This window comes from Hylobates moloch, unplaced genomic scaffold, assembly GCF_009828535.3.
Source record: "Hylobates moloch isolate HMO894 unplaced genomic scaffold, HMol_V3 SCAFFOLD_12, whole genome shotgun sequence".
Classification (NCBI taxonomy): Eukaryota; Metazoa; Chordata; class Mammalia; order Primates; family Hylobatidae; genus Hylobates; species Hylobates moloch.
The window spans coordinates 100,252,891-100,271,760 of record NW_026652287.1 but is presented as its reverse complement, the minus strand read 5'-3'; the positions used below and the strand labels follow the sequence as shown (position 1 = coordinate 100,271,760).

The 18,870-nt window shown below is 42.4% G+C and overlaps 1 protein-coding gene across 1 annotated transcript in view; it reads left to right on the top strand.

The window, feature by feature from the left end:
• Nucleotides 1–18,870, top strand: part of LOC116479147 (zinc finger protein 160) — a 36,677-nt gene extending 17,807 nt beyond the window's left edge. The window contains 4 exon segments of the mRNA XM_058425903.1: nt 10,676–10,802; nt 11,586–11,714; nt 15,591–16,865; nt 16,868–18,870. Of these exon segments, the coding sequence (XP_058281886.1) occupies nt 10,676–10,802; nt 11,586–11,714; nt 15,591–16,865; nt 16,868–17,403 (2,067 nt within the window). The 3' untranslated portion in view covers nt 17,404–18,870.

The following is an 18,870-nucleotide window of genomic DNA, read 5'->3' as shown; positions in this document are numbered from 1 at the left end:
AGTCAGGTATTACTGTGCACAAGTACCTGCTCACTGGCGTGGAATAAGAACACTAAGGGGAAAGCTTTCCTGCCTCATTGATAACTGCATTTGAAGCCGAACAAGTGAGTCATTGGGTTTCCGACTCCAAACTCATAAAGATTGGGAACGGAATGGAAAGTTTAGACACTGACATTGGAGATAGATGATTCTTTCATTCCATCATCCATTTTAATGTATGACATCAATGTAAATGTGTAACAACACAAGATTCATTAAACTGTATCCCATGGAGACTGTGATGTTCTTAGAAGAACCTTTGTCCGTTGGGTATTGTAGGTGAGAGTGGCATATGAGCAGGACAACCTTGCCATTAGAGAGAATGGAACTGTATTTTTGTTTTACCAGTTATGAGTCAACATTTCGCTTCTTTTATTTTAAACATGGCATCATGTATATATTTGTTTTATAGTGAAATGATACATTTATGTGCCAAGAGGTAAAGCATCCCTTTTCCTGTCCAGCCTTCCACCCTCCCTCACATCTCAGTGGGGAGCCACTGTTCTCAGTTCTGTGGGAAGGGTCAGTGCGAGTCCTGTAGAAATGTATTTTGACATCATTATGAGATTTAAACAAATTCCTCAGTGAATGTTTGGTTGTGGTATGTTAACCTGCAAGTTTTGAACATTGACGTGTTTTCGTGTTAGGAAAGGAGCTCTCTTTTCTACATCCTTGTTGGAGCATTCTGGGAATGAAGACAGGTGGATCTTTTAACTTTCTCACTTTTATAAAGAATGCCACACAGGGTGCTGCACGGTGGCTCACACCTGTAATCCCAGCACTTGTGGAGCCCAAGGTGGGAGGATCATTTGAGCCCCAGAGATTGAGGCTGCAGTGAGCCATGATAGTGCCACTGCATTTCAGCCTGAGTGATAGAACAAGATCTTTTTTTAAAAAAAAAAAAAAAAAAAAGTGCCGCCTTGGCTGCCCATGGCCATGCCGACTTCACTATAGATCGTGGAGGGTTCCTCCAGGCTGGGCGATTGGAAGAGTGATCTCTTCTAGGATGGTGCATTTCCTGTGTTGCTAGATCTGGCAAGATTCTATCCCTACCCTAGGTGCAGAGGTGCCCTCTCCCACCAATGCCACGTCAGATTTCCCCTTCATTAAGCAAACTTGCCACTGTGTTCATTTTATGTTATGAAAATCTGGGGATAATGCAACCCATTTTATTTTCATTTTCTTATTTCTTGTGAGTCTGAGTGGGTTGCATTACTTTGTGGATGTGTATATATGAAATGAATTTTTATACTTTGCTCCATTTTCTGTTCCTGGAATTCAGGAGCTATGTTGTATTCTGCGGTTTATTTTCTTTTTAACTTTCACTACAGTTTTTGAGACAGGGTCTCACTGTGTTGCTGGAGCGAGGCTGGAGCACAGCGGCTCTGTCACTGACATGCAGGTTCAGTTGCTCGCTGCTTGCAGAGTCCAGTTAACAAGAGCAAGGTCTGGTAGAAAGACAGTGACTTTTTGGTCCAAAGCTAGCTTAGGGGAAGAAGTACAGGCTTCCTGCCTTAAGGTACTGCATTGCTCTTGGAGCAGAAAGCAGGCGCTTTTAAAAGGGGGACTTGGCATGAATGGCACTAAGGAGAGGAAGCGAGCAGGTGGGTGTCCCCCTAACTTGCTTCTGTGCCTTATGTACCGGGGGTTGAGCTGGCAGCCACTGGTGCCTGTGTGGGCAGAACTAGGTTGTAAAAGTGGCTGAAACTCTCCAGGTGGGAGAGAGTTTTGTAGCAGGACTTTGGGTTGTAGATTGATTGCTGTTCCTCAAGTTAACCTCCTGGCAGGTGAGATTCGCCTCTGGAGCTCAAAGCACGTAGTTAGATGAACTTGCCCTGTAGAGAGTGTCTGCTGAAGGGGAGTTAAAAGGTTATAAGTGTATTTCTAAAGGGCTAAGTAGGAAGTAGGCAACAGGGGAAAATGGAGAAAGGAGAAAATAAGAGAAAAAAATAATAACTCACTCCCTTTTTCTTAGAAAAATGAGGGTACTTGGTTACAGTACAGTCATGACTCACTGTAGCCTTGACCTCCTTGGCCCAAACAATTGTCCCACCTCAGTCTCCTGAGTAGCTGGGACTACGGTTGTGTGCTGCCACACCCAGCTAATGTTTTATGTTTTTGTTTTTTGTAGAGACAGGGTCTCACTATGTTGCCCAGGCTGGTCTCAAACTCCTGGGCCCAAGCCATCCTCCTGACTGTGCCTCCTAAAGTGCTGGGATTATGGGCATGAGCCATTGTGCCCGGCTTGGTTTAATTCTTTATGTACGCACTGTTGTCTTCCTTTCGATTACACATTATTCTACTGTAAAAATAATCTTTCTTTGCTCACCCCTTTCTCAATTATTCGTTCAGTTTATCTTGTTTTGGAAGGCCTTACGAAATGAAATGGTATGCTTTATCTTTATCTACCGGTGGATTGCTCACATGGCCTTTGTCTTTGACCCAGTTCCTGGCATATACAGCTCCTAAAATCTATAGTTTCCAAAGTGTTGTCTTTTTGCATACTGATGTATTGACTGATAGCTGGCAGCCTCCAACAAGCTTTAGGATGGGGCCTGGGTCACCAGAATATCCAAGGCAAGATTGGAAGATTGGGGCTTTAAACTCCACTCCTCAGCTACCGGGCGGTGGGGGAAGAGGCAATGAAGATTAAGTTGATCACCACTGGCCAATGGTTTAATCATGCCTACTTCATGAAGTTTCTATGAAAACACAAAAACACACGGTTCAGAGAGCTTCAGGATAGGTGAACACGTGGAGATTCCTGAGGGTGGCATACTTAGGGAGGGCATGGAAGTTCCAGCCCCTTTTCCAATACCTCACTGCATCTCTTCATATGTATTCATCGTAATATCCTTTATAATAAATGGGTAAATGTACATAAAGTGTCTCCCTGAGGTCTGTGAGGTCTAGCAAATTAATTGAACCCAATGAGGGAATTACAGGAACCCTAATTGTCAGTCTGTCAAAAGCACAGGAAAAACAACCTGGGGCTTGCTGTTGGCACCCGAAGTCGGACTGAACCCTCAACCTGTGGGATTTGCCACTATCTCCAGGTAGATGGTGTTGAAACTGAACTGGGGTTGGAGGACACCCAGGCGGTGTCTGCTGCACAGTTGATTGCTTGCTGGTATGGGGGAAAACTACTATACATCTGTTTATTTGTTATTTGTTTGGTTTTTTATTGTTTTGAGACAGGGTCTCACTCTGTAGTCCAGGCTGGAGTCCAGTGGTGTGATCACAGTTCACTGCAGCCTTGATCTCTGGGGCTCAAGTGATCCTCCCACCTTAGCCTCTGGAGTAACTGAGACTATAGGCATGCACCACCATGCCCAGCTTGATTTTTTTGTAGAGATGAGGTTTCATTGTATTTCCCAGGCTGGTCTCTTGAGCTCAAGCAGTACTCCTGCCTTGGCCTCCTAAAGTGCTGGGATTATAGGCATGAGCCACTGCACCTGGCCACATCTGATTTTAGAAGCATTTTCTGAGATTATAGTAGGAAAAACAATTTCATTTTTCCACAGAATGTGTCTCATGGATTTGAATTTTTGTGTGTACATTGGTATGTACTTTTATTTGATTCACTTTATATTTATTTTAGATTCAGGGGGTACACGTGAGGTTTCTTATGTGGGTATATTTTGTGATGTTGAGGTTTAGTCTTCCAAAGATCCCATCACCCAAGTAGTGAACATAGTACCCGATAGATAGTTTTTCAGCCCTTCCCCTCTTCCTTCCTGTTCCTTTTTGGAGTCCCCAGTGTCTATTGTTCTCATCTTTGTGTTCGTGTGCACACAGTGTTTAGCTTCCATTGTGAGAACATGCGGTATTTTTCTATTTGTGCATTAATTCGCTAGGGATAATGGCCTCCAGCTGCATCCATGTTGTTGCAAAGAACATGATTTTGTTTTTTTTATGGCTGTATAATATTCCATAGGGTATATGTCTACTATATTTTCTTTATCTGATCCACTGTTGATGGTCACCTAGGTTGATTCCATGTCTTTGCTATTGTAAATGGTGCTGCAATAAACATATGAATATAGGTGTCTTTTTGATAGAACAATCTGTTTTCCTTTGGGTACATATTCCAGTAATGAGATTGCTGGGTTGAATTGTAATTCTATTTTTAGTCTTTGAGAAATCTCCAAACTGCTTTCCACACGGTCTGAACAAATTTGCATTCCCATAAGTGTATGAGTGTAAAAGTGTTTCCTTTTCTCTGAAGCCTTGTCAATATTTGTTATTTTTTTTTTACTTTTTAGTAATAGCCATTATGCCTGGTATGAAATGGTGTCTCATTATGGTTTTGATTTGCATTCTCTGATGTTTGGGGTGTTGAGCATTTTTTCATATGCTTGTTGACCAATACTACGACTTCTTTTGAGAAGTGTCTGTTTATGCTATTTTCCCACTTTTTCGTGGGGCGATTTGTCTTCTTCTTGTTGATTTGCTTATGTTTCTTATAGATTCTGGATATTAGTCATTTGTCAGATGCATAGTTTGCAAGTATTTTCTCCCATCCTGTAGATTGTTTACTCTGTTGATAGTTTGTTTTTCTGTGTACAAGCTCTTTAATTAAGTTCCACTTGTCTATTTTTTATTTTGCTGCATTTATTATGAGGTCTTCATAAATTCCTTGCTTAGGCCAAAGTCTTAGAAGAGTATTTCCTAGGTTTTCTTTTAGGATTTTTATAGTTGGAGGTCTTATATTAAGTATTTAATCCATCTCAAGTTAATTTTTTTATATGGTGAGAGATAGGGGTCCAGTTTCATTCTTCTGCATATGTTTAGCCAGTTTTCCCAGCACCACTTATTGAATAGGGCATCCTTTCCTCATTGTTTATTTTTGTGGATTCTGTTGAAGATCAGTTGGTTGGAGGTGTGGGCCTTTATTTTAGGCGTCTCTGTTCTATTCCATTGGTATATGTGTCTGTTTTTGTACCAGTACCATGCTGTTTTGTTTACTGTAGCCTTGCAATATAGTTTGAAGTCAGGTAATGTGATGCATCCAGCTTTATTCCTTTTGCTTAGGATTGTCTTGGCTCTTTGAGCTCTTTTTTGTTTTCATATACATTTTAGAAGTTTTTTCTAATTCTGTGAAAAGTGATGTTGGTCATTTAATAGGAATACTGTTGAATCTATAGATTGCTTTGGGCAGTTTGGACATTTCATTGATATTGATTCTTTCAACCCATGAGCATGAAATGCTTTTCCATTTGTTTGTGTTGTCTCTGATTTCTTTCACTGGTATTTTGTAGTTCTCCTCATAGAGATAGTTCACCACTTTGGTTAGACATATTCCTAGGCATTTTTGGGGGTGTGTGGCTATTTTTAATAGGATTACATTCTTGATGATGTGTTTCTCAGCTTGAACATTATTGGCGTTTAAGAGTACTGCTGACTGGGCCGGGCGCGGTGGCTCACGCCTGTAATCCCAGCACTTTGGGAGGCCAAGGCAGGCGGATCAACTGAGGTCGGGAGTTCAAGACCAGCCTGACCAACATGGAGAAACCCAGTCTCTACTAAAAATACAAAATTAGCCGGGCGTGGTGGTGCATGCCTGTAATCCCAGCTACTTAGAAAGGCTGAGGCAGGAGAATTGCTTGAACTGGGGAGGCAGAGGTTGTGGTGAGCCAAGATCGCACTCCAGCCTGGGCAACAAGAGCGAAACTCCGTCTCAAAAAAAAAAAAAAAAAAAAAAGAATACTGCTGATTTTTGTACCTTGATTTTAAATCCTGAGACTTTGCTGAAGTCATTTATCAGGTCTAGGAGTCTTTTAGTGGAATATTTAGGGTTTTAGATACAGAATTATATCCTTCTCAAAGAGAGATAATTTGACTTCCTCCTTTTCCTTTTCGTTTGTTGTTTTTGTTGTTCCTAAAAAATAGAGAGAGTCTCACTATGTTGCCCATGTTGGTCTCGAACTCCTGGACTCAAACTATCCTCTCACCTTGGCCTCCCACAGTGATGTGATTACAGGTGCAAACTACTGCATGCAGCCCTCTTTCTATTTGAATGCCTTCTGTTTCTCTCGCCTGATTGCTCTGGCTAGGACTTGTCACAGACATACTGTTTTACTCTTGGTAGCATCTGTTGATGCACAAAAGTTTTTTGGTTAGATGCAGTCCCTTTTTTTTTTTTTTTTTTTTTTGCTGCTGTTGTGTTTGCTTTTGGTGTCATAGCCAGGAAATCTTTACCAAATCTAATATTCTGAAGTTTCCTTGATTTGTTGAGCCTTTTTTTTTTTTTAGATAGAGTTTTGCTCTTGTTGCTCAGGCTGGAGCGCAGTGCAGTGGCACCTCACTGCAACCTCCGCCTCTCGGGTTCAAGAGATTCTCCTGCCTCAGCCATCCAGGTAGCCGGGATTACAGGCATGTGCAACCATGCCTGGCTAATTTTTTGTATTTAGTAGAGACGGGATTTCACCATGTTGGTCAGGCTGGTCTCGAACTCCTGACCTCAGGTGATCCACCTGCCTTGGCCTCCCAAAGTGCTGAGATTACAGGCGTGAGCCACCGTGCCCGAATTGTTGAGCATTTTTATCATGAACTATGTTGAATTTTGTCACATAACTTTTTTTCGCACCGATTGAGATGAGCATGTGGTTTCTGTCCTTCGCCATGTCAGTGTGGTGTATTACATTGACTTTCTTCTGTTGAACCCCTCTTGTCTTCCCAGTGTGTAGTCCACTTGGTCGTGGTCTATAATCCTGTTAATGTCTTTACAATTTGGTTTCCTAGTATTTTGTTGAGGGCTTTTGCATCAGTGTTTATCACGAATAACATCTTACACTTTTGTTTCCTTGTCATATATTTGCTTGGGTGCTGTCAGAGTAAGGGTGGTATCATACAATTGTTTTTTGTTGTTTCCTCTTCTTCACTTATTTAGAATTGTTTGAGAATTGTTAATTCTTCATTAAACATTGAGTAGAATTGTACAGTGCTTATGAATTATGCATTTGTTCCTGGTCGTTGTTCTAGGATTTTTTTTTTTTTTGATTACTGCTCCAGTTGCCTTACTACTTAGGAGGGTATACAGATTTTTTCTTTCTTTTTCACTCAGACACAGTAGGTTAAGTTCTCTTATACTCCTTTTTCTTACTTTGACATTGGAGTTGACACACATGATAGTGTTCCACAGTTCCCTTAGGCTATGTTCATTTGTTCATTTTTCTTTTTTCTTTTCTTTTTTTTTTTTTGACATGCAGTCTCACTCTGTCACCCAAAGCTGGAGTGCAGTGGTGTGATCTTGGCTCACTGCAACCTCTGCCTCCTGAGTTCAACTGATTCTTCTACCTCAGCCTCCTGAGTAGCTGGGATTACAGGCACACATCACCATGCCTGGCTATCTTCATCATTCTTCTATTTCATTTTCTCCTTTTATTTATTTATTTTTTTTTAGAGGTGGGGTCTCACTTTGTAGCCCAGGCTGGAATATGGTGGCATGATGATAGCTTACTGTACCTTCAACCTCCTAGGCTCAAATGATCCTTCTACCTCAACCTCCCGAGTAGCTGGGACTACAGGCTCATGCCACTACACTCAGCTAATTTTGTGTATTCTTTTTCCCCTGAGATGGCAACTCTTGTTTCCCAGGCTGGAGTGCAATGGTGCGATCTCAGCTGATTGCAATCTCCATTTCCTGGGTCCAAGTGATTCTCCTGCCTCAGCCTCCCGAGTAGTTGGGATTAGAGGCGCCCGCCACCATGCCCAGCTAAGTTTTTGTATTTTTGTAGAGATGAGGTTTCATCATGTTGGCCAGGCTGGTCTTGAACTTCTGACCTCGTGATCCGCCCGCCTTAGCCTCCCAAAGTGCTGGGATTACAGGCGTGAGCCACCACGCCTGGCTCTAGTGTGTTTTTTAATTCAGTTATGTTTTTCAGCTCTAGAATTTCTGTTTCTTCTTCATAGTTTTTATCTCTTTGTTGATAATCCCATATTTATTGTTTTTCTGATTTTCTGAAGTTGTTTATGAGTACTGTCTTAATACACTGAGCAACTTTAGGAGTCTTATTGTTATTTCTTTGATAATGTGTATATATATATATATATATATGCTTCTTTAGTATTACTTTGTGGTGATTTAATGGGTTGCTGCATATGGTCCATGTTTCTTTTTTTCTTTTGCCTTTTTTTTTTTTTTTGAGACGGAGTCTCACTCTGTCGCCCAGGCTGGAGTGCAGTGGTGGGATCCCAGCTCACTGCAACCTCCATCTCCCGGGTTCAAGCGATTCTCTGTCTCAGCCTCCCGAGTAGCTGGGATTGCAGGCATCCGCCACCATGCCTGGTTAATTTTTGTATTTTTTGTACAGACGGGATGTCACCATTTTGGCCAGGCTGGTCTGGAACTCCTGACCTCGTGATCCACCTGCCTTAGCTCCCAAAGTGCTGGGATTACAGGTGTGAGCCGCCGTGTCCGGCTTCTTTTGATATCTCATCTCCTGTTGGGATCACAGCATTTCACTCATCAGCCACTTCTAGTTTTTGATTCTGGCTTCCTTCAGGGAAGACATGCTACAGTCATCCTGACTAGAGGCTCTGGAGATCCCTCAAGCCTTTTCTAGGGATGCGTCCTCTGTGGGCTTTTTGACTGTAGCTTAACTAAAGAGGTTGTGCCAGTTTGTATGCAGAAATGCCTCTGTTGTCTGCCGGCTGTTCCGCAGCCTCGCTGGTGTCCTAGTAAGCTGGGGGCTGCACCGCCACCTAGTGTCTGCCTACTTTACTACAAGCTCTGGTTTATGACGGATGGCTTTGTTCTCAGTAGCTTCGTTACCTGGGGTCCTGTTACTTCAGTGTTTATATTCAGGCAAGACAGAAACTTGTCCCTTAGCAGTGCCCTGAAAAGTCAGAATGTTATGAGCCTTGTGTTGTGTTACAGGAAAAAAGAGAAAAAAAAAGTCAGAATGTTAGATGGATATTCCCATACTTTCTCTCCCCAGGAGAAAATGGAAGTGTGGTTTTCTCACAGTGATACTACATCATGCCAGGGTAGGGCCTCAGGTGAGTGGGTGTTTCAAAAGAGTTCTGACCTCTGATGTGGTTACCAGATTTCCCACAAAGACAGTTTGGTCCATGTGGTGTTATTAAATCTGTGTCTCCATGGGTAGTGCTTTGGGACTTCCTCCTCTGTCTTATAGACAACAGCATGACTTCAGTACAGTTTTCTTTTTTTGAGATGGAGTCTCACTCTGTCGCCCAGGCCGGAGTGCAGTGGCGTGATCTCGGCTCACCGCAACTTCTACCTCCTGGGTTTAAGTGATTCTCCTGCCTTAGCCTCCCGAGTAGCTTGGATTACAGGTGCCTGCCACCACGCCTGGCCAATTTTTGTATTTTTAGTAGAAACGGGGTTTCACCATGTTGGCCAGGCTGGTCTTGAACTCCTGACCTCAAGTGATCCACCCGCCTCGGCCTTTCAAAGTGTTGGATTACAGGCGTGAGCCACCATGCCCGGCTGCATTATCATTTCTTAAGATATCAGTTGTGCTTTATTTAGTTCATGTAGATATTGAATATCACTCAGTATGTCAAACATAATATCTAACACTTCCATAGAGATAACCTTGTTTTCAGTTTTTTATTTGTATACTTATTGCCCATAAAACTGAGAAATTGACACTGATATAGAGGATATCACAATCTCTTAGGTAAAAGAATAATAAAACAGAATTAGGGAGACATAACTTGCTCAAAAGCCCTTAATGTGTAGGAAAATATGGGAAAAACAGACTCAGTTTCTCCTACTTTGCTTCCATAATATAAATACTTCTGTGATCTTGGATGTATTGGGTTTTCCTCTACACATCAAATAAACAATTCTGCAACAGACACCAAATGGGTGTTCTCATATTTGATTCCATTCTGATACTGTCTATCTGGATATAGGGTCAGCTCTCATAGGCTGAGGGCTCAATCCCACAACAGCGCACACACTTTAATGCCAGTCACAAACACAGGTTGTGGCCTGTGCTTCTCAGTGACCAGCTGTGAATTATGAATTCTGATGACCCCCTCCTTGGGATTGATTAGTTTGCTTGAGTGGCTCACAGAACACAGGGAAACACTTTACTTATACTTACCCATTTATTATAGAAAATGCTACAAAGCACACAGATGAACATCTAGATGGAAGTGATCTATTAGTTGAGATATGGGAAAGGAGTGAGGAGCTGGGATGTATTCTGTCATGTATTCTGTGTTTTTTGAGTTTTCATGGAGGCCCCATTATGGAGGCATTGCTTCCAGTATTGGCATTGGTGATCAACTGAACCTTCATTCCCTCTGCCCTCCCGAGAGGACAGAAGCTTCGTTTAACCGAGCCTCAGTCTTTCCAGTGACCACCCACCAAGCGTTAGTTCCAGTGACCGCCCTCCACCCTGAAGCTACCTAGGTGCTCCAGCCACCAATTATCCCATTAATGTACAAAAAGATACTTATCACTCCACAGATTTCAAGTGAGCTCTTATGTCAGGAGAGGGGGATGAAGACCAAATCTGTATGTCACATTGTCACAATCTGGATCTGTCAGCTCACCCACTTCAGTTTAACCTATCTCACAGTTTTCTCCTCTTCTCCTTTTATGTGAAATTTTGAACTCTCCCCTTAGCCACTTGGTGAAATGTGTTTTTCATTTTAGGTACGGTTGACATTTAGGGATGTGGCCATAGAATTCTCTCAGGAGGAGTGGAAATGCCTGGACCCTGCTCAGAGGATTTTATACAGGGACGTGATGTTGGAGAACTACTGGAACCTTGTTTCTCTGGGTGAGGATGACTTTCTTCCAGAAGTCAAGATCTATTCTTGTCTATTGTTGCATTTTCCCTTATGAGTCCCTGGAGAGCCCCAGCATTGCTTGACTGAGATTGAAGTCCTGTTGACTCTGAAATGGAAAGCTTAATCATGGGAAACCTGGACTTTAATCTTCCCCTTTTTCAGATGTTCTGCCTCCTTTGTGCTTCATCATTTGAGGTTTCAGAGCTTTTGTATGCATAATACATTGTGTTAGACTTTTGAAATGTCAGATTTCCTGTTTTCTACCTCTCTGCTTTGGATTAAGTTGTTGGTGGAATAGAGCCTTCTGTCAGCATGTACCGTGTTTCCTGGGTATTCAGGAAGCATTCAGTGGATGATTTTTTTTTTTTTTTGAGGCGGAGTCTCACTCTGTCTCCCAGGCTGGAATGCAGTGGCGTGATCTAGGCTCACTGCAAGCTCCACCTCCCAGGTTCATGCCATTCTCCTGCCTTAGCCTCCCAAGTAGCTGGGACCACAGGCACCTGGCACCACACCTGGCTAATTTTTTTTTTATATTTTTAGTAGAGACAGGGTTTCACCGTGTTAGCCATCATGATCTCCATCTCCTGACCTTGTGATCCGCCTGCCTCAGCTTCCCAAAGTGCTGGGATTACAGGCATGAGCCACCGCGCCTGGCCCAGTGGATGAATTTTTGAAGTTTTCTTAGATCCACATGTAATGTCCTCTCATGTAAACACAGGGTTGGGATTCTGGAAAAGCCCCGGCACATTGCGATCCTTTCTTCTTATAAACAGGACTGTGTCATTTTGATATGAATATTATCTCCATGTTGGAGGAAGGGAAAGAGCCCTGGACTGTGAAGAGCTGTGTGAAGATAGCAAGAAAACCAAGAATGCGGGAATGTGTCAAAGGTGTGGTCACAGGTAAGAGCTCAGATGGGCAGAGAGAAGGCCGCTCATTAACTAGAGTGTGGGAGGAGGCACAGTAGCTCACGCCTGTAATCCCAACACTTTGGGAGGCCAAGGTGGGCAGATCACTTGAGGTCAGGAGTTTGAGACCAGCCTGACCAACAATGTGAAACCCTATCTCTACTAAAAATACAAAAAAAATTAGCCGGGCATGGTGGCGCATGCCTGTAGTCCCAGCTGCTCAGGAGGCTGAGGCAAGAGAATTGCTTGAACCCGGGAGGTGGAGGTTGCAGTGAGCCAAGATCATGCCACTGCACTCCAGCCTGGGTAACAGAACGAAACTCCGTCTCAAAATAAATAAATAAATAAATAAAGTGGGAAACTCTCTGCACACGAGAGTTCTTTGGGAAAATAAGTTGCCTTAGAGATAGAGGCAAAGTCTTTATCATGATGGACAACACCCTGTCATTTGAACTCTATGGTTCCTTTTGAAGAGACTGCTTTCTTTCTTGGTCTCTCCCTCTGTATTTAATTCCATATGGCGCTCAGTTCTTAGTCCATATGGGTCAGAGGGGAAGCCTCCATAGTCCTTAGTCCTGACATCTAGACCTATTTATGTTCCATCCCATTTCCTGTGCGTGGAAGACTTGCTCAGGAGATGGAAACATTGGCTGCTGCTCCTTGGCATCTGCTGCCCCAAACCTCATGGAAGAGTCTCCAGCCGTCTCTGCCTGTTGAGGTCCCTCAGCCATTTCTTCCATTCTGCTTTTGCCACTCTTCATGGGGGTGTGTCATAAGCGAGTGGGTTCTATCTTCTGAGATTGTTCTCAGCATAACCGTAAAGACACCTAACAAAATCATTCTGTCATTGATCCTCAGTCTTACATGGGGTGCGCATTCTGTTTTTCCAGGCTTTAGCACAGAAATACAAGTACTGCGTGTTCTCACTTATATTTGGAATCTAAACCAATAAAGCTAATAGCAGCAAAGAGTAGAGTGTGGGTTACCACAGGTTGGGGACTGGAGGGAATAGGGAGATGTTGGTCACTGGGTGAAAACATTAGGAGTAAATGATAGGTTTTTGAGATGACTTATATGGTAATAAGCTTGTTTCCATCAGTCCACATTGCATACCTATAACAGAATATCAGTTTGTTTCCTGTAAATATATATAATTTGTCAATATAGAATTTTTTTTAAAATCATATTCCAGTTCTTATTATCTGTGTTGGTTCTAAATAGAAATCCTTCTTTCTCTTAAGAGAAAACTGTTTATTATTCCACAGACAATAATTTTTTTTTTTTTTTTTTTTTTGAGATGAAGTTTCGCTCTTGTTGCCCAGGCTGGAGTGCAATGGTGCGATCTCGGCTCACCGCAACCTCTGCCTCCTGGGTTCAAGAGATTTGCCTGCCTCAGCCTCCCAAGTAGCTGGGATTACAGGCATGCGCCACCATGCCTGGTTAATTTTGTATTTTTAGTAGAGATAGGGTTTCTCCATGTTGGTCAGGCTGGTCTCGAACTCCCGACCTCAGGTGATCCACCTGCTGCGGCCTCCCAAAGTGCTGGGATTACAGACATGAGCCACTGCGCCTGGCCAATAACTTTTTAAGTTTCCACACGTGGCCTTAAACAAGAACATTTTATATATGCAGTTATTCCTCTCAATTCATTTTATCATAGTCTACTAGAATATCTTATTAGTTGATTTTCATAAAATTAATACATTATGGTTTTCAGCATGTATTGTGAAATATAACTGTCAGGCCAGGTGCAGAGGCTCACGCCGATAATCCCAGCACTTTGGGAGGCAGAGGCAGGCAGATAACAAGGTCAGGAGTTCGAGACCGGCCTGACCAACATGGTGAAATCCCGTCTTTACTAAAAATACAAAAATTAGCCAGGCATGATGGCACATGCCTGCAGTCCCAGCTATTCGGGAGACTGAGGCAGGAGAATCACTTGAACCCTGGAGGCGGGGGTTGCAGTGAGCCGAGATCGCACCACTACACTCCAGCCTGGGGAACAGAGCAAGACTCTGTCTTAAAAAAAAAAAAAAAGAAAGAAATATAACTGTCGTGTACCACTTACTAATGTTGCAAAATTGTCTGCTCTGTGTGGATATAGATAGTTATGTAACAAGTATTTCAACACATTTTTTTCTGACATAGTTTTATTGAATATTCATTTTCCTAGTGCTATTATGGTTTTGCAGTTCAAAATTCCCGCTTCTTAATTACGTTTCCTGTGAGCTCTTTGCAATTGTAATATATTATGTTGTACTTTAGTATGTATTTGTACATAATGAATATGCTTTAAATGTGTATAACTTATTTTTCTTCAATTGAGATAGCCATATGTTTTTGGCCAATTGGTATGTGCCGTGAGGTCATGGTGGAGAAATAATCCTCTGATGGCTAACATAGGATTCACAATGTGAGTGTTTTGGTCATAGGTAGTTTGAATCTAGGCTGCCCCAATTTTTTTAATTTTTTTATTTTTTAAGAAATCTCACTGTCTCTAAGGCTGTAGTGCAGTGGTACAATCATAGCTCACTGTAACCTTGAACTCTTGGGCTAAGGCAATCCTCATGCCTCAGCCTCTTTTTTTTTTTTTTTTTTATGAGACAGAGTTTTGCTCTTGTTGCCCAGGCTGGAGTGCAATGGCGCAACCTCACCTCCTGAGTTCAAGCAATTCTCCTTCCTCAGCTTCCCAAGTTGCTGGGATTACAGGTGCCCACTACCACACCCAGCCAATTTTTTATATTTTTAGCAGAGACAGAGTTTCGCCATGTTGACCAGGCTGGTCTTGAACTCCTGACCTCAGGTGATCCACCTGCCTTGGCCTCCCAAAGTGTTGGGATTACAGGCATGAGCCACCGCACCCAGCACCCTCAGCCTCTTGAGTATCCAGAATTGCAGGCACATGCCAGCATGCCGAACTAATTTTTTTTATTTTTATTTTTTGATGGAGTCTTGCTTTGTCACCCAGGTTGGAGTGCAGTGGCACAATCTTGGCTCACTGCAACCTCTACCTCCCAGGTTCAAGCAATTCTTCTGCCTCAGCCTCCTGAGAAGCTGGGACTATAGGCGCATGCCCCCATGCCTGACTAATTTTTGTATTTTTAGTAGAGATGGGGTTTCACTGTGTTGGCCAAGCTGGTCTCAATCTCCTGACCTCATGATCCACCCGCCTCAGCCTCCCAAAGTGTGGGGATTACAGGCATGAGCCACCACGCCTGGCCTAATTTTTTAATTATTTTGTTTTTGTAGAGATGGAGTCTCGCTATGTTGCCCAGGCTGGTCTCAAACTTGTGGCCTCCTGTGATCCTCCCACCTTAGGCTCCCAAAGCATCGGGATTACAGGCATGAGCCACAACAGCCAGCCCTTCCCAGATACTTGAATTACATGTAACTGCATTTTCTTTGTTAAAAAATACTACTTTGGCTGGGCGCAGTGACTCATGCCTGTAATTCCAGCACTTTGGGAGGCCAAGGCAGGCGGCTCACGAGGTCAGGAGATTGAGACCATCCTGGCTATCATGGTGAAACCCCGTCTCTACTAAAAATACAAAAACAAAATTAGCCAGGCGTGGTGGCGGGCGCCTGTAGTCCCAGCTACTCGGGAGGCTGAGGTGGGAGAATGGTGTGAACCTGGGAGGCAGAGCTTGCAATGAGCCAAGATCGCACCACTGCACTCCAGCCTGGGCGACAGAGCGAGACTCCGTCTCAAAAAAAAAACATTTTTGTTCCTAACAATTGAAATACACGGTTCTGAAGTTCCAAAGTCTGTTCAATATAAGTATTACTTTTGGTGGAATATATTTTCAATGTAAAATATTTATTTCTATACTGTAATTAATTGGAAATTATGTGGTTCTTTATATCTTGTAGATATCCCTCCTAAACATACAATCAAGGATTTGCTACCAAAAGAGAAGAGCAGTACAGAAGCAGTATTCCACACAGTGGTGTTGGAAAGGCACGAAAGCCCTGACATTGAAGACTTTTCCTTCAAGGAACCCCAGAAAAATATGCATGACTTTGAGTGTCAATGGAGAGATGACACAGCAAATTACAAGGGAGTGCTTATGACCCAGAAAGAAGGTAAAAGAGATCAACGCGATAGAAGAGAGATAGAAAACAAGCTTATGAACAATCAGCTTGAAGGAAGCTTTCATTCACATCTGCCTGAACTGCAGCTATTTCAAGGTGAGGGGAAAATGTATGAATGTAATCAAGTTGAGAAGTCTACCGACAATGGTTCCTCAGTGTCACCACTTCAGCAAATTCCTTCTAGTGTCCAAACCCACAGGTCTAAAAAATACCATGAACTTAACCATTTTTCATTACTCACACAAAGACGAAAAGCAAACAGTTGTGGAAAACCTTACAAATGTAATGAATGTGGCAAGGCGTTCACTCAGAATTCAAACCTTACAAGTCATAGGAGAATTCATAGTGGAGAGAAGCCTTACAAATGCAGTGAGTGCGGCAAAACCTTTACTGTTCGTTCAAATCTAACTATTCATCAGGTCATCCATACTGGAGAAAAACCTTACAAATGTCATGAGTGTGGCAAGGTCTTCAGGCACAATTCATACCTTGCAACTCATCGGCGAATTCATACTGGAGAGAAACCTTACAAGTGTAATCAGTGTGGAAAAGCCTTTAGAGGACATTCAAACCTAACTACCCATCAGTTAATTCATACTGGAGAAAAACCGTTTAAATGTAATGAATGTGGCAAGCTCTTCACTCAAAATTCACACCTTATAAGTCATTGGAGAATTCACACTGGAGAGAAACCTTACAAGTGCAATGAGTGTGGCAAAGCCTTTAGTGTTCGTTCAAGCCTAGCAATCCATCAGACAATCCACACTGGAGAAAAACCCTACAAATGTAATGAATGTGGCAAAGTCTTTAGGTACAATTCATACCTCGGAAGGCATCGGAGAGTTCATACTGGTGAGAAACCTTACAAGTGTAATGAATGTGGCAAAGCCTTTAGTATGCATTCAAACCTAGCTACCCATCAGGTCATCCATACTGGAACAAAACCTTTCAAATGCAATGAATGCAGCAAGGTTTTCACTCAAAATTCACAGCTTGCAAATCATCGAAGAATTCATACTGGAGAGAAACCTTACAAGTGTAATGAGTGTGGGAAAGCCTTCATACTGGAGAGAAACCTTACAAGTGTAATGAGTGTGGGAAAGCCTTTAGTATGCATTCAAACCTAACTACCCATAAGGTCATCCATACTGGAGAGAAGCCTTACAAATGTACTGAATGTGGCAAGGTCTTCACACAGAATTCACACCTTGCAAATCATCAAAGGACTCACACCGGGGAGAAACCTTACCGATGCAATGAGTGTGGGAAAGCCTTCAGTGTTCGTTCAAGCCTAACCACCCATCAGGCAATCCATACTGGGAAAAAACCTTACAAATGTAATGAATGTGGCAAGGTTTTTACTCAAAATGCGCACCTGGCAAATCACCGAAGAATTCATACTGGGGAGAAACCTTACAGGTGTACAGAGTGTGGGAAAGCCTTTAGGGTAAGGTCAAGTCTAACTACCCATATGGCAATCCACACTGGAGAAAAACGTTACAAATGTAATGAGTGTGGCAAGGTCTTCAGGCAGAGCTCAAATCTTGCAAGTCATCACAGAATGCATACCGGAGAGAAACCTTACAAATGAGTGTGGTGAGGTCATCAGGTACAATTCACTTCTTTCACATCAGTTAATTCATTCTTGACAGAATCCTTACAAATGCAGTGACAGTGGCCAATCCCTTATGAGTTGAAGCCAATACCTCATGAGAGGCCATAAGCAAGAGACATCATGTAAACATATGTGGCAGAGGGTTTATCCAGGCCTTGCAGGTTACTAGGCATCAAAATTTATATCTTTGATGAAACCAAACAAATGTAATATGCATCCTGAGGCCATTACCCAGTGACTGACGGTAAGTGAGGATTCCTACGAGGAATAACAGTCTCTGGTTTCCCTGTTTGCCTTTGATATTATACACTGTAGAATACTTACAAGTCCAAATATGCTAAAAATTATATATTTTTAACTCATATATGAAAAGGTTGCAGGATATTTGTAGGCAGTCAGTTACCTTCACCTTATGAAATGTTTTATTGAGTTATTTAAGGTTTTTTGGAAAGCCTACCATTGAGTTTCAATGTGAACTTTGAAATCTGTTATTGTGCCTCCTCACACACCTTCCACGCTGGTTTCCTGGAAAGATCATTGGGATGGAAGGATCATTGATTGGGTGAAGATCATTGATTAGGTGAAGGATTATTTCTATCCAATTTGTGAAGAAGGAGGACTTTGCTTTTAAAATTAAGTATTGTCTGAATTAGCATTTGGGAGTGGCGAAAAACAGTGTAAAACTATGATGTCACTCACCATTCGGATAATGTTCAGGGTGCCTTTCTCCTACCAGGAGAGTACTGTGGCTTAGAGGAAAGAAATGGTCTATCAACTGAACATGAAATGGAGCAGGCCAAGACCCTAGGACATTGGGATTTTTGTGGGAGGAAAGTAATAGGTAATTAGATACTGATTGTGTGGTAGAAATACTACAGGGGAAAAGGTCGCCCCCTTATCCATTAAAGAGCAATACCTGTTGTTTAGCAAAGAGTGATGAAAAATTGGTCTTGTTTTTGAAATTGAAAAGAGAGGCCAGGCGCGGTGGCTCACACCTGCAATCCCAGCACTTTGGGAGGCTGAGGCGAGTGGATCACCTGAGGTCGAGAATTCTAGACCAGCCTGACCAACATGGAGAAACCCCATCTGTACTAAAAATACAAAATTAGCCGGGTGTGGTGGCAGGTGCCTGTAATCGTAGCTACTTGGGAGGCTGAGGCAGGAGAATCACTTGAACCCAGGAGGTGGAGGTTGTGGTGAGCCAAGATCATGCCATTGCACTCTAGCCTGGGCAACAAGAACAAAACTCCATCTAAAGAAGAAAAAGAAAGAAATTGAAGAGAGAGTAGTTGTCAGAGTGAAGAGTTTAATCAACAGAAGTAGAGTAACATATTCTTTAGTAGAACTCACGTTATCTGCTTGAAGCACATTTTGCTAATGTTTTATTCAGAATGTATCATAGATAAAATGTTTTAACTAATAAAATAGAATGGTTTTTCTCTA